The following is a 15,761-nucleotide window of genomic DNA, read 5'->3' on the forward strand; positions in this document are numbered from 1 at the left end:
TTATTAACCCTTTAGGTGCTTCGCAGGAACCAAAGCAATGTGGAAGGAAAAAATGAAAATTTTACTTTTTAACACAAAAATGTTACTTTAGCCATAAAATTTTCATTTTTACAAGGGAGAAAAGAGAAAGTACACAATACAATTTATTGTGCATGTTCTCCTGAGTACGCTGATACCCCATATGTGGTAAAAATCAATTGTTTGGGCGCACGGCAGAGCTCGGAAGGGAAGGAGCGCCATTTGAATTTTTGAACGCAAAATTAGCTGCACTCATTAGCGGACGCCATGTCGGGTTTGAAGACCCCCTGAGGTGCCTAAACAATGGAGCTCCCCCATAAGTGACCCCATTTTGGAAACTAGAGGCGTCAAATAATTTTTCTAGATGTTTGGTGAGCACTTTGAACCCCTGGGGGCTTCACAAAAGTTTATAGCGTTGAGCCGTGAAAAGAAAAAAATTTTTTTTTACCACAAAACGGTTGCTTCAACTAGGTAGCTTTTTTTTTCACAAGGGTAACAGGAAAAAATGCACCATAAAATGTATTGTGCATTTTCTCCTGAGTACGCAGATACCTCATATGTGGTGGAAATCAAATGTTTGGACACACAGCAGTGCTCGGAAGGCAAGGAGCGCCATTTGAAATTTTGAGTGCAAAATTAGCTGCACCTGTTAGCGGACGCCATGTCGGGTTTGAAGACCCCCTGAGGTGCCTAAACAATGGAGCTCCCCCACAAGTGACCCCATTTTGGAAACTAGAGGCCTCAAATAATTTTTCTAGATGTTTGGTGAGCACTTTGAACACCTGGGGGCTTCACAAAAGTTTATAGCGTTGAGCCGTGAAAAGAAAAAAAATTTTTTTTACCACAAAACGGTTGCTTCAACTAGGTAGCTTTTTTTTTCACAAGGGTAACAGGAAAAAATGCACCATAAAATGTATTGTGCATTTTCTCCTGAGTACGCAGATACCTCATATGTGGTGGAAATCAAATGTTTGGACACACAGCAGTGCTCGGAAGGCAAGGAGCGCCATTTGAAATTTTGAGTGCAAAATTAGCTGCACCTGTTAGCGGACGCCATGTCGGGTTTGAAGACCCCCTGAGGTGCCTAAACAATGGAGCTCCCCCACAAGTGACCCCATTTTGGAAACTAGAGGCCTCAAATAATTTTTCTAGATGTTTGGTGAGCACTTTGAACCCCTGGGGGCTTCACAAAAGTTTATAGCGTTGAGCCGTGAAAAGAAAAAAAAATTTTTTTACCACAAAACGGTTGCTTCAACTAGGTAGCTTTTTTTTCACAAGGGTAACAGGAAAAAATGCACCATAAAATGTATTGTGCATTTTCTCCTGAGTACGCAGATACCTCATATGTGGTGGAAAGTAATTGTTTGGGCGCATGGCGGGGCTCAGAAGAGAAGGAGCGCCATTTGACAGCAAAATTGGTTGGAATCATTAGCGGACACCATGTCACGTTTGGAGACCCCCTATGGTGCCTAAACAGTGGAGCTCCCCCACAAGTGACACCATTTTGGAAACTAGAGCCCTCAAATAATTTTTCTAGATGTTTGGTGAGCACTTTGAACACCTGGGGGCTTCACAGAAGTTTATAGCGTTGAGCCGTGAAAAGAAAAAAAATTTTTTTTACCACAAAACGGTTGCTTCAACTAGGTAGCTTTTTTTTTCACAAGGCTATCAGGAAAAAATGCACCATAAAACGTATTGTGCATTTTCTCCTGAGTACGCAGATACCTCATATGTGGTGGAAAGTAATTGTTTGAGCGCATGGCGGGGCTCAGAAGACAAGGAGCGCCATTTGACTTTTCAAACGCACAGACGCAGTGCACTGATCGGCCGCTGCAGGACGCACGGTCGGATGCGATAAAAAAAAGCGTCGGGGATACGTAAAAAAAAAAGTCACGCCAAAAATTGACCATGGATGCAGATACGTTATGTGTATCCCTGATCAGCGCTTGGCGGGACGCACGGACGGAGGCGATACAAAAAGCGTCGCAAATACGGAAAAAAGTCACGCCAAAAATTGAGCAGGGATGCCGATCCGTTATGTGCATCCCTGATCAGCGCTTGGCGGGACGCACGGACGGATGCGATACAAAAAGCGTCGTGAATACGGAAAAAAGTCACGCCAAAAATTGACCATGGATGCCGATCCGTTATGTGCATCCCTGATCAGCGCTTGGCGGGACGCACGGACGGATGCGATACAAAAAGCGTCGGGGATACGGAAAAAAAAGTCACGCCAAAAATTGACCATGGATGCCGATCCGTTATCTGCATCCCTGATCAGCGCTCGGCGGGACGCACGGACCGATGCGATACAAAAAGCGTCGTGAATACGGAAAAAAAAGTCACGCCAAAAATTGACCATGGATGCCGATCCGTTATCTGCATCCCTGATCAGCGCTCGGCGGGACGCACGGACGGATGCGATACAAAAAGCGTCGTGAATACGGAAAAAAAAGTCACGCCAAAAATTGACCATGGATGCCGATCCGTTATCTGCATCCCTGATCAGCGCTTGGCGGGACGCACGGACGGATGCGATAGAAAAAGCGTCGGGGATACGGAAAAAAAAGTCACGCCAAAAATTGAGCAGGGATGCCGATCCGTTATCTGCATCCCTGATCAGCGCTTGGCGGGACGCACGGACGGATGAGGTGTAAAAATGGACAGGGGATACGGAAAAAAAAAAAAAGTTATACTCACAGTACCCAGAGGACTAGCAGGAGGATCACTGACCAGAAGAGCTGCAGAGGAACAGATGGCAGAGAGATGGACAGCTTTACAGGAGCAGCAGGCAGATCAGCAGAATGCCCAGGAAGGACCCAGCGATGGACGCAGATGTGATCAGGCCGGTGAAGACAGGTAAGAGGACGTCGGGGGAGAGCAGAGGGGGAGGGGGGGGTGAGAGCAGAGGGGGGGGTGAGAGCAGAGGGGGAGGGGGGGAGAGCAGAGGGGGAGGGGGGGGAGAGCAGAGGGGGAGGGGGGGGGAGCAGAGGGGGAGGGGGGGAGAGCAGAGGGGGAGACCGGAGAGGGAGCTGCAGAAGCAGAATAGAAATAATGGGGGAGGCAGTCAGATCGCGGGGGGAGCGGATCGGGATGTCGGGGGGGGGGGGTGGTGGTTGGGGGGAGCAGATCGCGGGGGGGGGCACGGCAGGGGCTATCACGGCAGCGCGCAGGGGCACCACGGGAGCGCGCACGGGCTGCAAAGTGAGCACAGTACTCACTTTGCAGCAGCAGCGGTGACCTCAGCAGCAGCGGTGGTAGCAGATCGGGATGCCGGGGGGGCAGATCGGGGCGTAGGGGGGCAGATCGGGGCGTAGGGGGGCAGATCGGGGGGGCACGGGCAGGGGCCTTCACGGGAGCGCGCAGGGGCCTTCACGGGAGCGCGCAGGGAGCGGAATACTTACCATTAGAGCTGCAGCGGCGGAGACATCAGAGGCGGCGGCGGCGGCAGCAGCGGTGGCGTGGTACCAAAAGTACCAGCCACTCCACGCTGCAGACATGTTGGGGGAGGGCTCACAGGCCAGCACAGGCCTGGGGAGGGCGGCCACCGGCAGATCAGACCGCCCCACTGCACACTGATTGGAGCGATTGCGCGTCATAGCACGATCGCTCCAATCAGTGCTGCAGGGGCTGGGGGCGGCATGTTTGAGGTCCACCTATGATATGCTGCTGCAGCTGCGGCATCTCATAGCTGGATCTCACAGGATCGCACTAATTCGGGCATTATTTTTGCCGAAATTAGTGCGATCGATGTGGTTGGCGGTTCAGATTTGAACAGCCAATCACATCGATCGTCGATAGGGGGTGGCGATGCCGCCCCCCCTGGGGTCAAGCAAAGGTCCCCTGCTGTAAGAAACAGCAGGGGACATCATTTGAAAGCCGTTGCTATGGCCACGGCAATCAAATGAAGTTTAGGCCGTAAAATTACGTCCCTGGTCGTTAAGTCACGTTAAAATAGGACGTAATTTTACGGCCCGCGGTCGTGAAGGGGTTAATGTTTGAGGACACATGTGCGTTTTTCATTAAGGTCCGTGTGCGTGCTACGTTTGTGTCTCCGTTTTGCACGGAAGCATGTCCGTTTTCAGCACGCAACACGCAGCACGGACCCAATGAAAGTCAATGGGTCTGTGCGCACGTCCGAGTGACACGGATGCATCTCTGTTTGTTCCCTGTACGTTTTCTGCTTTTTTCATGTGATGTCGGTCTTTTTTTTTTTCTGTGTCGTTCTCTCCCTCAGTCCGTCGGTCGGTCGGTCTCTCTCAATGTCTGTCAGTCGGTCTCTCTGTCTTATCTGTCCCTCTCTCTGTCTGTCGGTCAGTTCCCCCCCTCTCTCATACTTACCATTCCCCGATCTCCGGCGCGGCGCTGCACTGCTGTTATAAAAGCTCCGGCGGCTTTTACTATTTTGAAAAAGCCGGCCGCTCATTAATCAATCTTGTATTCCCTGCTTTACCCGCACACAGGCGCCTGTGATTGGTTGCAGTCACACACGCCCACCACTCTGAGTGACAGCTGTGTCACTGCACCCAATCACAGCAGCCGGTGGGCGTGTCTATACTGTGCAGTAAAATAAATAAATAAATATTTAAAAAAAACGGCGTGTGGTCCCCCCCTATTTTAATACCAGCCAGATAAAGCCATACGGCTGAAGGCTGGTATTCTCAGGATGGGGAGCCCCACGTTATGGGGAGCCCCCCACCCTAACAATATCAGTCAGCAGCCGCCCAGAATTGCCGCATACATTATATGCGACAGTTCTGGGACTGTACCCGGCTCTCCCCGATTTACCCTAGTGCGTTGGCAAATCGGGGTAATAAGGAGTTAATGGCAGCCCATAGCTGCCACTAAATCCTAGATTAATCATGTCAGGCGTCTCCCCGAGACACCTTCCATGATTAATCTGTAAATTACAGTTATGTACAGTATGGCTTTATCTGGCTGGTATTAAAATAGGGGGGGGACCTATTTTCAAAATAGTAAAAGCCGCCGGAGCTTTTATAACAGCAGTGCAACGCCGGTGATCGGGGAACGGTGAGTATGAGAGAGGGCTGCTCAATTTAGTCACTCAGGGGATTAGCGGTCACCGGTGAGTCCTTCACGGGTGACCGCTAATCAGTACGCGGCACACAAACAGAGCCGCGGCATGACAATGAAGTCGGGTGAAGTTCACCCGAGTTCATTCTCATCGCGCAACTATGTCTGCTGTCTGCCGACATGTATTAACGACATTGTGCATCACACGGAACATTTCACACGGACAACACACACACATGTCAGTTATTTCACTCACGCACACACGGACATTCCACACGCACATACGGCTAGCATACGGGATACACATGCAGGCCACACGTACCATAAAAACGGACCTAAAAAGCGGAAAACGGACCCGAAAAACAGCCCGTTTTACACGGACGTGGTTTTAATGGATGTGTGTTTTCGGCCTCACGCTGTGTTGGTGGGGTCACGTCGTAAGTGACGCACATCCGGCATCGTTAGTGATATTGTAGTGTGTAACAGCTACGTGCGATTGCGATTGAATGTTAAAACGTTCATCGCCTGCACGTCGTTCAATTCCTAAAAATTGAACGTCAGATTATTCATCGTACCCGGGGTAGCACACATCGCAGTGTGTGACACCCCGGGAACGATGAACAGATCTTACCTGCGTCTTGCGGCTCCCGGCCAGCAATGCGGAAGGAAGGAGGTGGGCGGGATGTTTATGTCCCACTCAGCTCCGCCCCTCCGCTTCTATTGGCCGGCTGCCGCGTGACGTCGATGTGACGCCGAACGTCCCTCACACTCCAGGAAGTGGATGTTCGCCGCCCACATCGAGGTCGTACGGACGGGTAAGTACGTGTGACAGGGGTTAATCGTTTGTGCGGCACATTGAACAAATTGAACGTGCCGCACATACGATGGGGGCGGGTACGATCGCATACGATATCGTATGTGAAATCGTAACATGTAAAGCAAGCTTAAGCTAAAGCCTGCGAGGGTTAACACATAAAGTTCAGGCATGCCTGTTTTGGCACAGTCCAATATTTTGTTTACTTGCTATTTTGTTTAAACAGCCAGACCTTTATTATTATAGGACTAAAAAATACACCTGTGGAGAAGTCCAATACGCCCCCTGCCATGATTGACACCTCAATGTCATTGTACAATCTCTATATAGAGCCTGGTGTGGGTGGGGACAGCTCCTGGGCTCAGCTACATGACTAAAGCTAAAAATTCTGATTGTGTCAGACCGACTGCACCCAGTAATCTAAGGGATACATCATTGGATTCAGAGTCTCTTTGCCTACATCATGCTGCTCTCAGATGAAGTAGCAAAAACCTGCTGACAGATTCCCTTTAACGCTGTAAATACATCTTAGATATATATTTGGCTAAACGCTGTTTTTCCCCAAATGCTCCATACACATGAACATGCGGCTATGCTAAGCACGTATGTGTGTTCAACTGGGAAAGGGAAATAAGCCGCAGTCAGACTCCAACATGTCTGAACTTACTTTTCCCTGACATTTTCATTTTCCTTGAAGCATTTAATAGCCCTTTAGATTCCTGAACAGAAAATACAGACAAATAAGAATACATACTCTTTGCTTTTCTGGGTCAACAAAGCGGATTCCAAAGTAGTCCTTCTCCAGCAAGCTGTAGTGATTGCAGATATGATCAATAAGAAACTGGCCTTTGGTCTCTTTCTAGAAAATAAAATGAGAAAAAGAATATAATCTTGCCGTAGCAGGTGGCTAGAAGTGTTGCTGTGCAGGAAAAACAAACAATACAGTGTCATTTTTTATTTCTGTAACATTTCAAATCAAGTTGATATATGTGTGAATAACACAATTTCTGGCCATTATATGACTGCATTATCAACAGTATTCCCCTCTGCAGGCTCTGTCTCTAACATTCAGTTGTCTCTGACCTAGTGGGTAGGGACTAGCTGCTCTGTCTCCCATATACAGTACACAGAGATAAATTGATTCCTGCTGCTCTTCCTGTGAGTAGAACACAGACAAAAGCAGCAGCACATGAGAACTGAGCAGTGTAGCTGTGCATCTAGCACTGGGCTGAAACACAATATAACCACTTGCTACAGTAGAAGCAGTAGCACAGATCTTGTTCTCTTCTGGGGTCTGTGACTTTCCCTGCTCCAGTTGCTCGTCCCCCTTCTGCCCTCTTCATATCAGCTGTAACCTGATACTTCAGTTAGGTGTTAGTTCTTGCTTTGACCAAGGAAGATTTGAATTGTTGTTTTCAGAATGTTCAAGAGGCATGAGGAAGGAAAGAAGTGGCTCTTAAAAGGACCCTGTCTGTTCAACACTATTAACCCTGCAGATATACAGTTAACCTTCAGGTTAATAGCATTATGAAGGTGCCTGGCCACTGTACTGAAAGTGTAGCTCTTGGGAGAAAATGAAACTTGGGAGAAAATGAACTTTATTCCTCCCTGAAGCTGACAGCTTTCAGTCATGCTGTGAGGTAAATCCGGAGATATGACGATAAATCATGACATTCAAGTCATGTCAGGAAGCCCTCTCCTGGTGTCACTACCCCCTTCCCTCCACACAACTGGTTTAGCAACAAACTCCATGGCCATGTCCTGTGATATGGAAATTAGGTGGCTTTGGGACAATGGACACAGGATGACTCCCTGCCGTCACCCTGTAGTAGGAGCTGCTATCTAATTAGCAAGGCTATGGAACTAGCAGACAGAACGACTCCAGTAAAAAATGGTTCATATCTCGCAAGCCATATTTCCGATAAATATGGCAACCATAAAAATGGTGTCTCCGCATGTGGACGATGCCGGCACCCCCTTTTTATGGGAGCAGGACATTGGGAAATGCCCCAGGCGTGATATCAGCCAATGGGGAACTGGCAGACAGGTCATGAGTCCCCTCGTTCTGTAGCTAAATTCATAACTGTCACAATGAGAGCATTGGCGTCCGCCTACGACGCTCCCAGGCAAAGTTATGGCCAATATCCCCTTTGCTGGATAATTCTGATCCATGCAGGGGGAGTGGCAGTGCTCCCTGTGAGGTCACGAAGGTAGGAGGGGACCTGGATCTGCCCAGGTTGATAACCCTACTTCGGCCATTTTCCAGCGTTCTTCTGCTCGGGGGCCTGGTTGGGAAAGACCTGTGAGGGGGTTCCTGGAAACCTGGTCTACAGCGCCCCCCTGTGGCCAGACACACAAGGTAACTGATGTAATTGTATACCTGTTTGTAACCCATGCTTTATATGTAACTGTACTCTGACATAACTGTATATTCTGTAGATTCCCTATTGTATATATTGTAGTTTCTAGTGTGCTTTAGGCGATTAAATTATATAATTAATCCTGGGCTGTTCTGTTATCTCGATCTTGAATCCCACGTCTGTGTGTTCGGCTAATAGTTACCGTGAAGCGGTTGGTGGCAGCGAGTTGTGCCAAGGATTATTGTGGGGAGGCCAGTGAGATTCGGGAAGATATTATATATTCCGCCCGCGGAGGTCGGGGGAATATACACCCTACTCTCACCGGGGACCCTTCCATAATCGGCATAAGTAGTATAGCGGCCTCCTTGCTTATTGTCGGGCAATTCCATAATTGGCCTGACTATAAGAGGGGCGCTAGAGAGCGCGTCACGTGCTCTGTCTGTCGGTCGGGAGGTATAAAGGAGGGGTGACCCCCACTTGTTACCCCCCGATTGTGACGTACTGGTAGCCAGCGCGGGGGATTTCTGAGTGACCCCCCCGGGGGTTCGTGACATATTGGTGGCAAGCGGTGGGATCGAGATAATAGTGTGTGTGAGTGTGAGACCCATACTCCCAGACACTAAAGACTGCCTGCAGCAGCTGTGGCTGCTGGGGTCTTCAGACTAGCTCAACACTAGAGTGTCAGAGTGCAGATACTGTAAGGTGTGTGGAGGCATCAGGTGTCAGTTCTGTGTCAGTGACCAAAGTCTGCAACAATGGCTGATAGCACCAGGAGCAAAGCCAAAGGAATGGCCGATGCTCAGGCCAGAGACGATGAGGAGGTTGTCCACGAGCCCTCCAGGAGCTCGACGCCAGAAAACCGTTCTGCCGAGGACATCGCACAACCTGGGACTGCTGGACAAGATGAGGAGGAGCTCGCCCAAGGTTCCTCAACGAGCCAGATGCCAGCCCTCCGCTCTGCAATGGACAGTGAAGCACCAGGCTCCGCAGCGGGCCGCAGATCACCACGTGCCATTCCACCGAGCCTGGGAGGCTCGGATAGCCTTCTTCAAATGGCTATGGCCCTTCTCCAGGCTGGAGACCGGGATACCTACGAGATACTCATGGCAGAGCGCAGGGCAGAGCGGCAGGCAGCGCGTGAAGAGCGCCAGGCAGAGCGTGACTACCAGCTGCAGCTAGCTCAGCTCCGGCCCTCATCAGCCACACGTGACCTTCAAGACACCAAACTTCCAAAGGTCCGTGTTGAGGACTTCCCAGTGCTGGAGAAGGATGGAGACTTGGACTCTTTCTTGACTGCTTTTGAGCGGACTTGCTTGCAGCACCATCTGAACAAGGACCAGTGGGCCAAATACCTGACCCCCCGTTTAAGGGGTAAGGCCCTGGATATCCTTGGGGACTTGCCTGCTGAGGCAGATCAGGGCTACGACACCATCAAGCGGGCCCTGATCCAACAGTACAACCTCACCCCGGAGTCCTACCGCAAGAAGTTCCGGAGCCTACAGAAGGGACCAAAGGACTCCTGGGCTGACCACCGGCGGGCACTTGCCCGAGCTGCCGACCACTGGACCCAAGGCCTGCAGCTTTCCACCGGACCGGAGATCCTGGACTTGTTCATCACGGAGCAACTCTTGTGGAACTGCCCTGAGGATCTCCGCCAGTTCATCCGAGACCAGAAGCCAAAGGGATCCACGGCTACAGCTGCCCTTGCCGATGACTACACCAACAACCGGGCCCCTGAGGCCAGGAGAGCGGCCACCAGCAGCACCTGGAGAGGGGGTAAGATGAATTCTGCGACTGCCCCACCTGCCCCTAGACTGCAGGGGGTGTCCCCCTCAACTCCCCTCTCCAGGCCCGTGGCGGAACCAAGACGGTGCCACCAGTGCAACCTACCTGGACACTTCAAGGCCATGTGCCCTCAGCGTCCCAAGGCCCCGGCTCCGTCCCCGTCCCAAGGGCCGCCCAAGGTGTATTGTGTGGGTGGGGGTGGTGGTAGGTCCCTGGACAGCTTCCAACCTGTCACCGTCGGCCAGTCTGTGACCATAGGACTGCGAGACAGCGCCTCGGAGGTGACTCTGGTGCGGCCTGAGATGGTGTCCCCCCAAGACTTGATCCCTGGAAAAACCCTCGCTGTCTCCGGGATTGGAGGCATTGACCCGGCGCTGCCTGTTGCTGACATTTATGTGGACTGGGGCGCAGGGCGAGGGGTGAGGGAGGTGGGGGTAACTGATCGGATCCCTGCAAACGTGCTACTTGGGACAGATTTGGGGCAAATAACCTCCCAGTTTGGCCCCGCCCCAAAGGCTGAACCTTCAGCCAGTGCTGACGTGCCTCCGGACAATGTTAATGTGTTATCTATGAATGATGTAAGGGAGGAGGGAGTGAACTCTGATATTTCTGCTTGCACAGACACCATAGACACACACGCAGCTGCAGCTGTGACAGGGGAGGGGGTCAGAGAAAGGTGTGACAATGCCTCTACAAGTAACCAGCCTGTGAGCTGGGATCTGCTGCCCTCTGCAGGGATAAGCAGAGAGCAGGGTGCTGCAGGGGGAGGACCAGTGTGTGGGGTGGGGGCTACCACAGCAAATGTGGGGTCCCCAGAGATTTCACACCGGGGTTCTGTTGCTGCAGGAGGGGAACAGGCAGGTGAGATTGGGGCCGGTCCAGGAGCGGAAGTGCTCCCAGGTAAGATCTCGGTGCAGGGTTCCCCCACAACCGGGGTGTCAGGAAGCCAGGTAGGTCTGCCTGAACCGGCGACTTGGTCAGGAACGGAGGAGGAGCAGGCACGACCCACGGTCGCAGCGGCTGTGGCCGCTGTCACCCGCAGTGGGAGTGCTGGAAGCCAAGGGGCCTCCCGGAGGTCCGATAGCTCTTCCCCTTCTGACCAAGTGGCAGCCGAGTCAGGTGGAGGCCAGGACACAGGTCCCGGGGTACTGACTGAAGATGTGACAGTCTCGTCGATTCTGGCCACATCTAGTCAGGAGTTTCAGGCAGCGTTAGAAGCTGACGACAGCCTGAAAGCTCTAAAGGAGCAGGCGGCACAGCCTCCCTCGGACTCGGACCCGGAGCGAGTGGTCTGGGACCAAGGACGGCTGTACCGGGCCACGGTCCAGCAGGGTTCACCGGAGGCGTGGCCCAGGGACCGACAGTTGGTGGTACCCTATCCGTTCCGGACGGAGTTGTTGCGGATCGCACATGAGATTCCGATGGCCGGACACCTAGGGATCGCTAAGACCAAGGCCAGGTTAAACCAGCATTTCTACTGGCCAAAAATGGGGGCCGATGTGGCTGCCTACTGCCGTTCGTGTGAAACCTGTCAGAGAGTGGGGAAGGCGGGGCCACGCCCCAAAGCCCCACTGGTATCTCTGCCCATCATCGATGAGCCTTTCAGGAGGGTGGCTGTGGATCTGGTCGGCCCGCTGGCCATCCCCAGCAGCTCCGGGAAACGCTTCATACTGACGGTAGTGGACTATGCCACCCGGTACCCAGAAGCGGTGGCCTTGTCGTCCATTCGGGCTGACAAGGTGGCCACCGCATTGCTGGAGATTTTCTCCCGAGTGGGTTTTCCCCAGGAAATGCTCACCGACCGGGGGACCCAATTCATGTCCCAGCTGATGGAGACCCTCTGTAAGCAAGTCCAGGTGCGACATCTGGTGGCCAGCCCGTACCATCCACAGACTAATGGCCTGTGCGAGCGGTTCAATGGCACCTTAAAGCAGATGCTTAAGATGTTGGTCGACTCCCATGGGCGTGACTGGGAGCGGTATCTCCCACACCTGTTATTTGCTTACCGGGAGGTTCCACAGGCCTCAACAGGATTCTCACCGTTTGAGCTCCTGTACGGGCGACGTGTGCGGGGCCCCCTGGCTCTGGTGAAAGAGGCTTGGGAAGGGGATTTGGCCACCCCTGGAGTGTCGGTTATCGAGTATGTCATGCGCTTCCGGGACAAAATGCAGGCCTTGACGCAACTGGTACACGACAATATGGCTCAAGCCCAGGCTGATCAGAAGCGTTGGTACGACCAGAACGCTTGTGAGAGGACCTACCAAGTGGGTCAAGAGGTGTGGGTACTGGTCCCCGTACCACAGGACAAGCTTCAGGCAGCCTGGGAAGGCCCATACCTCGTGTACCAGCAGCTCAACCCTGTGACGTACCTGGTCACCCTGGACCCTGCCCGTGGAAGGCGGAAGCCCTTCCATGTGAACATGATGAAGGCACATCATGAGCGGGAGGCATGTGCGCTCCCCGTGTGCAACCTGCCCGAGGAGGGAGAAGCGGAAACCCTCTTGGATATGCTAGCCCAGGTTAGGGCAGGCGGATCCATTGAGGATGTGGAGGTTGGCCACCAGCTCTTGGAGGACCAACGGTCCCAGCTGTGGGCCACCCTACACCCCTTCCGGGGGTTGTTTACCAACCAGCCCGGAAGGACTGACTTGGCTGTCCATCACGTGGACACTGGGGATCATCCCCCGATCCGGCGTTCAGCATATCGGGTCTCCCTGGAGGTGCAGCAACACATGCGCCAGGAGATTGACGAGATGCTGGAGCTGGGGGTGATCCAGGCATCCAACAGCGCTTGGGCCTCGCCTGTAGTCCTCGTCCCTAAGAAGGACCGAACCACTCGGTTCTGCGTGGACTACAGGGGGCTCAATGCTGTCACGGTCGCCGATGCGTACCCAATGCCACGCATCGATGACCTGCTCGATCAGTTGGCCGGGGCTCAGTACCTGACCATCATGGACCTGAGCCGGGGATATTGGCAGATCCCCCTGACTCGCAAGGCCAGGGAACGCTCTGCCTTTATTACCCCATTTGGACTGTACGAGTCCACGGTGATGCCATTCGGGATGAGGAATGCCCCTGCCACTTTCCAGCGGATGGTCAACACCCTGCTCAAGGGACTTGAAGGGTACGCGGCCGCGTACCTGGATGACATTGCCGTCTTCAGTCCCACCTGGGAGGACCACCTAGAGCATCTAGCACAGGTGCTCAGGCGGATCCACCGGGCAGGTTTGACCATCAAGCCGGGAAAGTGTCAGCTGGCCATGAGCGAGGTCCAGTACCTCGGTCACCGGGTAGGTGGGGGAACGCTGAAGCCCGAGCCTGAGAAAGTGGAGGCCATCGCATCCTGGCCCACCCCCAGGACCAAGAAGCAGGTGATGTCCTTCTTGGGGACCGCTGGGTACTATAGGAGGTTTGTTCCATGCTATAGTAGCCTGGCAAAGCCCTTGACGGACCTCACCAAGAAGAAGCTGCCCTCTGCAGTCGATTGGACAGTGGACTGCGAGACAGCCTTCCGGGCCCTAAAGGACGCCCTGTCCAGCCCGCCCGTGCTACAGGCAGCCGACTTCACGCGGCCGTTTGTAGTACAGACCGACGCCAGTGACTTCGGCCTCGGTGCGGTGCTCAGCCAGGTGGACTCTGCGAGCCAAGAGCACCCAGTCTTGTACCTGAGCAGGAAGCTGTTACCAAGGGAAGTTGCCTATTCCACGATGGAGAAGGAGTGCCTGGCCATAGTGTGGGCCCTGCAGCGTCTGCAACCCTATCTATACGGGCGCCACTTCATCGTGGAGACGGACCACAATCCCCTCAGCTGGTTGCACACCGTCTCTGGGACGAATGGGCGATTGTTGCGATGGAGCCTTGCGCTCCAGCAATACAACTTCACCATTCGCCACAAAAGGGGCCGTGACCACGGTAACGCAGACGGGCTGTCCCGACAAGGAGAGGTCGCGGACGGGCGCACGGGGGAACACCGGAGTGTGCTGCCCCCTAGCGCCCTCAAAAGGGGGGAGGTGTGAGGTAAATCCGGAGATATGACGATAAATCATGACATTCAAGTCATGTCAGGAAGCCCTCTCCTGGTGTCACTACCCCCTTCCCTCCACACAACTGGTTTAGCAACAAACTCCATGGCCATGTCCTGTGATATGGAAATTAGGTGGCTTTGGGACAATGGACACAGGATGACTCCCTGCCGTCACCCTGTAGTAGGAGCTGCTATCTAATTAGCAAGGCTATGGAACTAGCAGACAGAACGACTCCAGTAAAAAATGGTTCATATCTCGCAAGCCATATTTCCGATAAATATGGCAACCATAAAAATGGTGTCTCCGCATGTGGACGATGCCGGCACCCCCTTTTTATGGGAGCAGGACATTGGGAAATGCCCCAGGCGTGATATCAGCCAATGGGGAACTGGCAGACAGGTCATGAGTCCCCTCGTTCTGTAGCTAAATTCATAACTGTCACAATGAGAGCATTGGCGTCCGCCTACGACGCTCCCAGGCAAAGTTATGGCCAATATCCCCTTTGCTGGATAATTCTGATCCATGCAGGGGGAGTGGCAGTGCTCCCTGTGAGGTCACGAAGGTAGGAGGGGACCTGGATCTGCCCAGGTTGATAACCCTACTTCGGCCATTTTCCAGCGTTCTTCTGCTCGGGGGCCTGGTTGGGAAAGACCTGTGAGGGGGTTCCTGGAAACCTGGTCTACAGCGCCCCCCTGTGGCCAGACACACAAGGTAACTGATGTAATTGTATACCTGTTTGTAACCCATGCTTTATATGTAACTGTACTCTGACATAACTGTATATTCTGTAGATTCCCTATTGTATATATTGTAGTTTCTAGTGTGCTTTAGGCGATTAAATTATATAATTAATCCTGGGCTGTTCTGTTATCTCGATCTTGAATCCCACGTCTGTGTGTTCGGCTAATAGTTACCGTGAAGCGGTTGGTGGCAGCGAGTTGTGCCAAGGATTATTGTGGGGAGGCCAGTGAGATTCGGGAAGATATTATATATTCCGCCCGCGGAGGTCGGGGGAATATACACCCTACTCTCACCGGGGACCCTTCCATAATCGGCATAAGTAGTATAGCGGCCTCCTTGCTTATTGTCGGGCAATTCCATAATTGGCCTGACTATAAGAGGGGCGCTAGAGAGCGCGTCACGTGCTCTGTCTGTCGGTCGGGAGGTATAAAGGAGGGGTGACCCCCACTTGTTACCCCCCGATTGTGACGTACTGGTAGCCAGCGCGGGGGATTTCTGAGTGACCCCCCCGGGGGTTCGTGACACATGCATACTAAGGTCACTGTTCACAGCACTAAAGGCCACTTTACACGCAGCGACATCACTATCGATGTCGCTGCCGATCGCACCCGCCCCCGTCGTTTGTGCGCCACGGGCAAATCGCTGCCCATGGTGCACAATATCGCTAGTACCCGTCACACATACTTACCTTCCCAGCGACGTCGTTGTGGCCAGCAAACAGCCTCTTTTCTAAGGGGGCGGTTCGTGCAGAGTCACCGTGACGTCACACGGCAAGCGTCCAATAGAACTGGAGGGGCGGAGAGCAGCCGCATGAAAGACACATCCACCTCGTTGTCGGAGGACGCAGGTACGGTGCTGTTCGTCATTCCTGGGGTGTCACACGTAGCGATGTGTGCTGCCTCAGGAACAACGAACAACCTGCGTCCAAAAGCAGCAACGACATTTGGGAAATGGACGATGTGTCAACAATCAACGATTTGGTGA

General features: G+C 53.0%; 1 protein-coding gene across 2 annotated transcripts in view; it reads right to left on the minus strand.

Moving 5' to 3' along the window:
* FRMD3 (FERM domain containing 3) overlaps positions 1-15,761 on the minus strand; it is a 276,523-nt gene that overhangs the window by 142,162 nt on the left and 118,600 nt on the right. For both annotated transcript variants that reach the window (XM_075318304.1, XM_075318296.1), the window contains exon 2: positions 6,621-6,725. In XM_075318304.1, coding sequence (XP_075174419.1) covers positions 6,621-6,725 — 105 coding nt within the window. The remainder of the gene's footprint in view (positions 1-6,620; positions 6,726-15,761) is intronic.

The sequence above is a fragment of the Anomaloglossus baeobatrachus genome, chromosome 1 (genome assembly GCF_048569485.1).
Source record: "Anomaloglossus baeobatrachus isolate aAnoBae1 chromosome 1, aAnoBae1.hap1, whole genome shotgun sequence".
In the NCBI taxonomy this organism is placed as follows: Eukaryota; Metazoa; Chordata; class Amphibia; order Anura; family Aromobatidae; genus Anomaloglossus; species Anomaloglossus baeobatrachus.